Genomic DNA, 11598 nt, shown 5'->3' with positions numbered 1-11598 from the left:
TTTTTAATTTTTATTTAACCATACACTGTTATTCGGCTTCAACTACTTTCTATAACATGGCTATTGGGTATTTGTTTATGTGATAATATTCATGCAAAGGACATAACAAATAACCATTTAATTATTGAATCACTTACTTGCTTTTAACATGCAAATGAATTTATGTATGTATGAAATGGTGAATGATTGCTTTATGCAGGTTCCAGTAATGGATGTATTGATGTGGTACTTGTGTGTCTGCAGCATCTATAAGAAACAAAAAAATATAGGGATAGGAATATTTCAATGTTAGTAATAATAGCGGAAAAACCAAATTTATTAGTCATATTGGGTAAATTAAGCATCGAATATCTGCACATTGTTGAATATCATTTACCTGTTAATTATAGACGATATGCAAGAGTGTGATTACATTTGCGCACCGCCTCTTATGACTACCAACAAACTAACTGACCACGAAAGCGACATTCTGCAATATTGTATGATAGTACGTAAAGTACGGTTTGGGAAAACAACCTAATTTTTGATGAGTAAGAGCGTAATAGCATAAATTAAAAGTGATCTTTTATTAATTTGTTTGCTAAAATGAAAGCTATTTTGCTTAAAGGCATGTAATGTGATGAGCAATGCAAATAGTATGAAAATTCATTTCATCAAGTTCATATGGCATATTAGAATCTACAATTTGTTGTGAAAAAATTGAAATTGCTATTCCTGATACTGACTGCACGCCATGCAAAATATTTTACATTATTATCAAATATTTAGGCGGAAAATAACTTTATAAGAAAAGAGGAAGGACTAGTTAAGTAATGGACAATGCAATTTTATTACATACCTTCTCTAAAGGATCCATAAAAGAAATTCCATTTTTCATTCTCATTACTGGAAATTATTAATTTGGCTCTGACATCCAAGCATAGAATGAATGTCAGTAACAGAAAATAGAAACCTGCTAGTTTCCAGCTGGCCTATTGTTGAAGTCCTATAATCATAACATATAAAACATAACTTATTTTTGAGTCATAGATGATTTGGGCGAGTAAAATTCAAAATGCTGCTTCACTGATGGTCATATCACACTAATATAATGAATTGCTAACCACAGAGAGCCCATTTTGAAGAGATGTACAAGACTAGGTAAACAATATAAAAAGAATATCACATTGACTCTGGTGTAGTAAGAGCGTAATGGCCTAAGAGTAATGGAAAACCTAAGGCAAGAAACATTTGAATCATTCTTGACAGTTTCTCAAATGCCCATCATTTAGTGTAAGACTGTTCTCCGAGCATTGCTAAAAGAATTTCATCTACAGGAACATTCAAAATTAAAAACCTTGTTCACAGAATTTTACTGAATTATGACAATTCACAGATAAGAATTTTCCAAATTATCACATTAGAAGCCTATTTTTGTGCAATATGCCTGTGATTTTATTCTATAAATTTCAAATGATCAAACCGAAAGCTTTATTAAATTTCTCAAAAAATCATCAATTGCGGATTATAAAAAATTTACATACCTATAATTGGCACACAATTGCTTGCAATAATCATAAAATTATTTTACAATATGCCGTAGTTCTGAGAAGCATGGAAGAAGTTTCACCGTACAAACTGGTGGATACCTCTAAAGATTCGAATTTATACCATGCATGAGCCCAATAGTTTGAAATGAATTGTGAATTTATTTAATTTCATAGCATTTGTAATGAAGGTTTACCCTGGGCGACTACATATTGTTCTAATTATGGAAATCACGTTGCATCGTCGTTACTTGACGATAATAAATTCAAATAGCCACGTATGTGGCATATACAAGGAGTTTAATCAATGACAAAGATGGTGAACGGGAATGGATGCAATGAAATGTTTACTTTTTATCAAAGTAAACGTTACCATGCTTTCATTTTGATTCGCAGCAATTAATGATCAATTTAAATGCAGTAATTTCAGAAATTTAATTCAACTGATAGTAAAAAAATATACATTGGTAAACATCTAACAGGTTTGATGTCTGAAATGTTTCATGTGCAGAAATTGGCAGTCATTCTGGCCGTTTGAAGAGAGTTTCTGATGGGCGACGTCCTGATGTATTAAAATATGAGGAACTTCAATTTTAGAACCCATTTATTCCAAAACTACTGTGCAGTTTAAGGCAAAACTCTCCAGAACACTATCTTCATCAATATAAAACTATAATAATCGAAAAAAAGTCTAAATTTTGAAAACAAAAATTTTTGCCGATTTTTGCAAAAACAACCAAGTCTATAGCCCATGAAATTTTGCAATTCTCATAAAAAATTATTTTTCTCCAAAAATCAGGCGATTAATTTATATCGGTAGAGAATTATTTGCTAACTATTATAAAATTATCTAATCAGTTCCTGATTGCGTCATTTTTGAGATATAACACAAAAGCAAAACTGAGATAAGATTTTAACAGTATGCAATTGAAAAGTAATGAAATATGAAAGCTAAGTAATTGAGCATATGAAATTGCTTCATTAAATTCATTAAAAGGAATTTATTTTTATAATAATTGTTCCTGATTTTCATTTAAACAACAGTAACTTTCAAAATTAAAAAACTTTGTTAACTAAATTTTTAGATTAATTGCAAATCAGAGATATGAATTGTCCAAAATTATTATATTGGAAAGGTATTTTCGTGCAATATGCCAGTGTTTTTATTCTATAATTTTCAAATGCACAAACCGACAACTTTATCAAATTACCCAAAAAATCATCGATTGCGGGTTATTGAAAATTTACATACCTTTAAATGGCACAGAATTGCTTGCTGTAATCACAAAATCATTTTACAATACGCCGCAGTTTATGACAAGCATTGAATAAGTACTTCTGTACTTATTGCTGCATACCTCTAAAAATTCGAACAAATACCATGTATGAGCCCAATAATTTGATGTTAATTGTGAATTTATTTATTTTCCTAGCATTTGTAATGAAGTTTCACCCTGGGCGACTACATATTATACTACTTATGCAAATCGCCATTGCATCGTTGTTACTTAGCGAAAGTTCAATCAAATAGCCACACATGTAATATCAATCAGTTACGTAATCAATGAAAAATATGGCAATTAGGATCACATTCCATAAAATGTTTGCATTTCAACAAACAAAACAGATACAACGCACACGTCTTTATTCGCAGCAATTAATGATTATTGAACAGCAATAATTTCAGAAATTCAATTCAATTCAATTCGTTTCAATTGATCGCGAAAAACGGTAAATTACTAGAAATCCAATAGACTCGATATCAGATATGTCTCATGTGCATAAATAGGCAGACATTGCTGCCCTTGAAAGAGATTTACTGATGCTCTATGTATTAAGATAGGCAGTAGACAACTTTATAGAGCATTTATTCTACAACTATTTGGAAGTTTCTAATGGAACTTTGCATGACTTTACCGGTAATCATTGTGAATGTCAAAAAATTTCGAAAAAAGAACTTTCGCCAATTTTCGCAAAAACAACCAAGTCTATAACCTTAGAAATTTGCAATTGTTGAGAGGAACATTGGAATCCAAAAATAGACTTTATGGGCAGCAATCGATCAGAAATTATTAGGGTTATACAACAGAGACATCCACGTCGTTATCGTTTGAGTAGTTTTCGAGATATACGTTTAAACTTATAAAACTTCTTTATGTATTAAGACATGAATATTGCCAGAATTTTTATACAGAGGAGAGGGGCAACACCATTCAAATCACTTTCATGATCACAGAAATTGTTACCGTATAACCAGCCTTTAACGAGGATCATTTCCAGGCGAAAACGTCATTCACCTTAATACAACGTTTCTCGTCTTTGTATGATACACCTGGCTATGTTTCATTAGATTATGCTGAATTTTCATATCTGTATCAGCAACAGATTGATATGATTTCTTCTGGATGATAATATGAAGATTGCCTTGAATGTCCCTTACACATTTTCAAACGACAGGGATCTATCGCCAACATTTTGATTGATGGCAACGTGCACTTCAGAGTAAAGCTAGAAAAGAGAAGTTTGGATAACCTACAAACTGTGTGCAATGTAATCCTGAAATTGGGACCATTATGTTTGCACGATTTTCTACAAATGTAGATGAAGTAACTTGAAAGAAAACCTACAACAATAAGCAAACAGCAAACTACTATGCAATTCTTCATCATAGACAGTAAAGGTAATATGATTGCAAACTCAACTCATCCCATTCAAAATCAATCATTGCAACTCTAAACGAATAACTGAACGCTGAACAAGCAAATGAAAATTTGCATGAGGCTTCTTTCAAGAAAGCAAGAGACAAGTGTTTTGGTGATTTATTAGAAAAGCAATGAAACAAATTTAGAGTCCCATTATTCCAAAACTAGTAGACAGTTCCGGATGGTCCTTTGCATACAATTATCGATAATCAATGCAAATATGTAAGAAGCAAAAAAAGTGGAAATTTTGAAAAAAGAAATTTTTGCTGTTTTTCGCAAAATAAGCAAGTCTATAGCCCATGAAATTTCACAAGTTTCAAAACAAACTTTAGACTCCCAAAATGGACTTTATGAGAATCAGTCGACAATCACGATTAGGCAAGTATAGTAAAGTAAACATATTATCAAAATGCCTAGTAGCGTGTTTCTCGAGATATTCTGGAAAAAGTTCGAAGCAGCCTTTTGTATTAAGAATGACATTATGCCAAGTTTAGAGACCCATTATTCCAAAAACTAGTGGACATTTCCGGATGGACCTTTGCTTACGATTATGGCTAATCGATGCGAATGTATGACAAGCAAAAAATGTGTAAATTTCAAAAAAAAATTTCGCCGTTTTTCACCAAAAAAGCAAGTCCTTGAAATAAAATAGCCCTTGAAATTTCGAAATTTTCAGACAAAATGTTTTTCTCCAAAAATTATGAGAATCAATTTGTAGCAATCAGAAATGACTGGTGAACAACTATAAACTCTGGTTCTTTATCCAGCGTATCGCTGACCATTGACAAATGGCCTCCTTCCGAACAGCCGTGAACAACGTAGACAAAGACCCGAATATAGCGATGACGACTTTACCAAACGCAGAGCCATAACTAACTGGTACTGTTGAAATAATGAAAAAGATAAAGGAAAATTAAGGTGAAACAAAAAAGGGCGCTGCGAAAGGGGAGTTGTTTTGCGGCGGCAGCTGCTGTAGCATGATTTTTGAATCGATGGTGAGGTTGGCTTGCAACTGGACCAGACAAGTCTGAAAGCGCCGAACGTGCGCTCCCAGGATAGCAAAATCCAACACAGCGTGCGAATTACGCAGAATTTGGGTTCATACGTAATGCATGATGCTATAGGCGCATACAATGCCTATTGTTTGCAGGACGACAAATCACAACACGTTGCTCCATATGGGCACTTTACTGTCAATCACAAACTCAACTCCAAAATATCGTATTTCATACAAACGTTGACAATGAAAAGCAGGAATATCATCATCACAGTTGGCTGAGGGATTCAGCTTTCTTCTGCGACCGATATAACTGGTTCTAGATATAAAAGGCAAACATGAAACATGGACTTTTTATACGCCTGACAAAAAGCGCAAGTGAAAAAGGTGCTACAAGAATCCAGCCAAGCAATACTTTTTGATGATCACAATTCTGACAATTTATTTTAAAGAAATGAAAAATAAATAATAATCCCAAGTGCAAGCACTTGATTTGTAACTGCTCAGCACTGCAGTACTAATTTTCATCGACCGCATGAAGTACAGTTGCATCAACGGGAGCGCAGGCAGATACGTTACTTAGTAATGTACGTTAGCCAAGGAAACACGCTTTCCGCCACTGATAACACGAGCTGCACCTGCAAAATAAATACGCATATTTTATCATCAAATCTCTGGTACTGTCTAATGACGAAGATTCATTTTAGGAAAGCACAGTAATCTAGAATTATTTTAAAAAGAAACTTTCATTAAAAATTTTGAAAAGTGAAGTAATCATGTTGCAAGCTAATGAGTATTTTATTATTTTGCTGTAATAACTTAATACTTTCAAATAACTGCTGAAGTGGTGTTTCCTGATAAAGAATTGAATATATATATATATTTTTTTTTTTATTTGTTTATATTTATCAATAAACTAACTACACGTATGCAAACTCGGTTATAACGATCGAAATCTCTGTCCCCAATGCCCATCGTTATAACCGAGTTTCACTGTGTAATTATACTTATATAAATGGAATATAATACAAAAAAATACAACTTACTAATAAAAATCTAGCACGTCGACGCTGTGAAACTACTCTTCTTGATTATCACAATTACGATTATTTACTTTAAAAACATGAAAAGGAAAGAATGACAAAAGCATGTATACCGCTTGAACACTGATGCGACATTTCTGGGAGAAATGAATTTTAGGCATCCCCAAACGTTTAACGCACAATTCACTGAATAGGAGCGCACAAATATCGTTGCTTAGCCCACGGCAACGCACGTTCGCCGCGCAAACACTCTTTTCGCCCGTGGTAGCAAGAGGTGTTAATGCTAGATAGACACTTGAGCCCCTAATTTGAACACCACCTGAACCGTAGCATCAAATTAATATACCTCAATGCACGAAATTGTAATATTGAATTCCATTCATTTTGTGAAAACAGTTTTACATTAAATTTTGAAAACTGAACATTAAATGTTGAAAACGAAGAAAATTTCAAAAATGTCACACCAATGAGTATTTCATTATTGTGCTGAATTAGCATGATATTTTCAAATAATTACTGGAATGGCGTTTGTTGATACAGAATTTAAAACTGACAAAAAAATTTAAACAATATCATAAAATATATTAATCAGTAACTCATTGTGTAATTTCACTTTGATAAATCTTCAATCAACGGGAACATAAAAGAAAACAAATACAACTTACCAACAAATACGTAGCACATCAACTCAGCCAATCCACTTTTCCTGATTATTACAATTGTGATTATTCATTTTCACGATATGAAAAACAAAGAATGATAAAAACGATATATTCTTCATTTTCACCCATCGTGCATTCGAATGGAAAAATTAATTTTCACAGACCGTACAAGTGTAACATAGAATTAATTGCTTTAGCGGTATTTTGCTCAACAATCATCACTTAGGCCACGGCAAAGAACGTTACCCAAGCAAACACGGGTTCGGCTACTGATAACACAACTTTTCCTTCTTGATTGTCATTATTGCTGATGAACATGTAACAGAGATTGTCAACATGATGTTTGTTAAATTATTATTTCAATTCCGATAATTTGTTTAAACTGTATGTATTCTGAGTTAAATATTCTCTGTGCATTACAAATGCAGCTATATATTTGTACAATTGCGATGTAACTCAAAAAATACACCTCACAAAAATTACTTTCGCATTATTGATATTTATCTTGTGGTTGTATCGTTTTAAAAATGACATTTCATTTTTAATAAATAGAATGCAATAAATGGAATAAACAATTTAAAAAGAAAGCACTTTGTTAATATTTCTTGTGCATACTAGTGATATCGCCAATATGTAGCCACTGTTTATCATATTAGTTTGAAGTTATTTCACGTGATGTTTACAAAGCAATTAATTGCGGCGGAAGCATGAATACATTCAAATTTTCATTCCATTCCTTTCAACTGATAACTGGAGCTTACAAATAATAAACAACGCATGCAGTTTTAAACAAATGCTTTAAATTAGCTGAATCGAATTGAAATAAATCGAGTTGCATAGCTGTTGTATTTTTCTAAATATTTCTGTATCACCAGAGTTTTTCTATATTTATTATAGTTTAGAATTTGTAACATTTATCTATCCTACGTCTGAAATACGTTTATTGTGTAACTCTTACCAACTGACTTATTAATAGCTATGCATACAGACATGCAGGTGTAACTGCTTGAAAACCATCACGAGCTCGACTTAGAAAACTCGTGACGAATCCTAAATACACTGCTATAGCGATTTAGCATTTCAAATATCAGCAATACTATATACATGCATGGCAGTGCATTGCAGGAATAGCTTCTTTTTACACGAAACAAAAAATAAGATTAAAATATTGTATATATATATATATATATATATATATATATAATTCTAATATATCATTTGCTTAACTGTTACTGATCATTTGCATTTTCACACTGTGTGCGGAAAATTTCATAACAGTACAAATGAACGCAAAAAAGTAAAATAATTATCGTTTGTCTTTTTATCAGAATATGAATATGTTGAAAAGTTACTGCCATTTCGAAACGAACGACTTATAATTTTCGATTAAATTTTGGAAAGTGACAACGTAGCCGGAATGCAATTTTTTATTTTCCACACTTGATGATGCTAACAGATGTTAACAGTTTCTAACAAAGCCGCTGTCCATCACGTCTAATAGTTATAGATCACTTAACAATTGCTGTCAGTCTTGTTGAATTGTAAAAGAAATAAAATTGATGGCATGAAAGTTAAAGCAATATGTTTAAAGATTAAGCAAAAATATATTTGAAATGAATTATTTCTATTTTTCATTTTATTCGGTGAGATGAAAGATAGTTTTATTGGATAAAATTTTCCCATGTCAGCAGCTTGAGCGGCTTGAGCGCGAACGCGTTGAAGAAAATTCAGGGCACGTAATTTGAGCGTATTGAAAACATTTGACAAAAGTTTCTATGCTTGCTAATAAATTCAGTTGATAAAAAAATGAAATAATATTTCCTCATTCTTGAAGATACAAAAAAATGAACATATAGCTGAATTGAATATGAAAAATTAAATTGAACAGTGCTTTGTTATTTTCAAAAACTTGCAGTTGTGAAAAATCATTGAAAAATTGTTTCTTCTAAAAAGCTGAACAAATAGGCAAAAATTAATTAATTATCCTGTCATTTCCATCTGCAGAAAATTGTGAACTTGCTAGTGTGCGCACTTGAGACACAGTGGCCGAATGTTCTTTGAAACAATTTCTGAGATATTTTTTTCCGGATAACGTGGTACTTCTTGTGTATTTTTTATAATGCGCAATTTATGCTAATTTTTCAATAAGAGCGTGGTCAAGGGCAACGAAGTTCAAATCATTTATATATTGCACTGCTAACAAATTATGTAATTTACGAATTACTTTCAACTTGACAACAAATACACTGTGCAAGCGTAACGAACGTGGCGACGATTATAAATTGTGACTAAACTGAACAGCAGTTAAGAACAAAACCTTAATTAAAAAATAGTTCTTACCAAAAGTACAACAGCAACAAAGCAAGAATGTTTCACTTTTTAGCTTTTGAAAAAGTCCAAGCCCATAATTAATAAAGCCATTAATTTAGAAGATGGCGTTTTGAAAGGCATTTCTTGCGGCATATTTCGTGCAACGTTAAATTAATAAAAAGCGCGCAGTGTTATATACTTACTATCTGTGCCAGACTGAAATAAAGCATCAATTCAGAAACTAAATTTGCTCTATTTAAGCTTATCAATTTGCTTTATTTAAATATTTAAATTTGTACTATTTCTACATTTGTATTATTGTAAAACAGTGTGATGAAAGTTGAACAGAAATTATAATTTTTATTAAATAAAATTTATACTGAAATAAAAATGAACAGCGCTTGATGCATTTGAATTTTGTTAACAAACGTGACAAATAATTGACTAATGTTGTCTGTCTGTATGCAAAGTTGAATTTTGTAAAAATTAAAAAAAATTTAACAAAAATAAAACAAATATAATATATTCTTCAACAATTTCATAATGGAAGCATTATTTGTGTTACAAATTTTTCATTGTTTACAATTCCATTTGACAATTCGTGAAAAAAGATTAGCATCTAGATACGAAGAACTGATGCAGCTGAACTGAAGCTAGATACGATTTTATTTAAAAAGCGTTCTGCAATACATGATAACCAAGTTTTTCCGCTTTTAGAATAGTTGACATGTCAGTCGAGTGATTTTATGCAGATGAACTTTTTGACAACACTAGCAACACTTGCTAGTTGAGCAAAAAGCAATGGATACAAATTCAGGTCAACTCCAGCAGCTTTATCGTTGCAAAATAGAAAATCAGAGAACTTTACACTTATATCTTCTGTATATATAACAAAAAAGTTATTTTGTAATTCTATTATAAATAATTATATTTGAGCCTATTTTGATCATTGAAGAAATAATATAATAAAAAAAATTGTGTATTCTCATAGAAAATATTACAGATTGAAAAGTTCAAAATGTAGCAGTAAAATTAATTAAAAAAGCAAAAAAATTCTATTAAAATCAAAATAAGATAAATAATAAAATGAAATTTTAATCTATAAAAATGAAAACATAGCAGATTGGCCGTTTGAAAAGATGGGCTTTTGCTACGTGCTGAACTAGCATTGGACCAAAGGAGATGTTTTATTCGCTGCGGCTCAAAGCATTCCTGTTCTTGTCGTCTCTGTGAGCGGCTGCTGTCCGCAGTTGTCTCTCTTCAGTTGCAACAAAGCTATTGCGTTCGTTTTATTCATTTCGAGAAGAATTTATTTAAATTTTTTCAACAGTGGTGATTTTTTACAGTTAAAAAATTATTTTTATTACAATCCTGCCACTAGTGGAAATCGGTAACCTTTTCGCCTTTTTGTTATTTTATACGCCTTTTTTGTATACAAAAATTTTAATGCCTATTCTCACCTCTCATTATTTTTGTTTTTTTATTATACAAATTTTAATGCTATTTTACCAATAATCGACCGCGTCATTCAGCTAATTCAGCTATATAATCTGACTGATTTTTCAGTATCTCTTTCTTAGTATTTTAGAAATAATAAATCGCCGCTGTTTTGATAAACGCTAAATATCAGAATCTTCTATCCCTGGTTGATTTAAGTAAACAACCTACATTACTGTAGTTATTATTTTATTTTTTTAATAAATAATTGAAAAACGTTTTCATATTAAAAAAAAAGTAAAATAACAATAATCTAGACTTTGAAACATTGGTTCCGTTTAGTGAGATGCTAAATTTGCTAAAATATTGTACAAATAAGAAAAATACAACTTTCATCGTGTAAACAGAATGTATAAAATTTATCCGGTAAATGAAATGGCTAACGATAAATTCAACCAAGTGTGACAATGATTGTGAAAGCAGTCGGCAAAATAAATATCGCTGGCCCGTTGTCGTTCGCTACCGCTCGCGAGCTCAAGGCACGCCTATTGTTTTCAAAGCAAAATGCTAATGTTAAACGATAAGAATCAGCTTTATCAGTTAAATAAATCTTCGCACGTTCTCATGTTGTGAACACACATTTTTACTTTTTTTTAAAAAATTTTATCCCGGTGATCATCGTTTATCTAAAATTTTCCCCTTGCAAAAACACCAACCTCGGCTGTTTAGTATTCAAAGACTGATTCAGTAAAAATTAGTTGGTTCAATTTTGCATTTTTAATTTAAAAGCAAAAATAAAAAGAAGTATACCTTTTTATTGTTAAAGAAACAAAATATTGATTTTTTTTTCAGTTTAAAGTAAAATTAATGTGTGATAAAGTATTATTCCACTTGATGAAAAAGTGTTACTTCTGAGAGATA

General features: G+C 31.5%; 2 protein-coding genes across 2 annotated transcripts; both read right to left on the bottom strand.

The window, feature by feature from the left end:
- Positions 1 to 445: 445 nt before the first annotated feature.
- Positions 446 to 883, bottom strand: Tsp_11920 (serine/threonine-protein kinase RIO3). Its single transcript, XM_003372205.1, has 2 exons — positions 839 to 883; positions 446 to 469 (listed from the first exon to the last, which is right to left on the bottom strand). The coding sequence occupies exons 1-2, from the start codon at positions 881 to 883 to the stop codon at positions 446 to 448; spliced, it is 69 nt and encodes a 22-aa protein (XP_003372253.1).
- Positions 884 to 5387: 4504 nt separating this feature from the next.
- Tsp_11919 (hypothetical protein) lies at positions 5388 to 6952 on the bottom strand. The gene is given in 7 exon segments (XM_003372204.1): positions 5388 to 5544; positions 5564 to 5658; positions 5817 to 5863; positions 6045 to 6079; positions 6173 to 6231; positions 6382 to 6587; positions 6934 to 6952. The coding sequence occupies 7 exon segments, from the start codon at positions 6950 to 6952 to the stop codon at positions 5388 to 5390; spliced, it is 618 nt and encodes a 205-aa protein (XP_003372252.1).
- Between the last annotated feature and the right edge of the window lie 4646 nt (positions 6953 to 11598).

Source organism: Trichinella spiralis (genome assembly GCF_000181795.1).
Source record: "Trichinella spiralis strain ISS 195 chromosome Unknown Scfld9, whole genome shotgun sequence".
NCBI lineage: Eukaryota > Metazoa > Nematoda > Enoplea > Trichinellida > Trichinellidae > Trichinella > Trichinella spiralis.
This window is presented reverse-complemented; position numbering and strand designations above follow the sequence as displayed.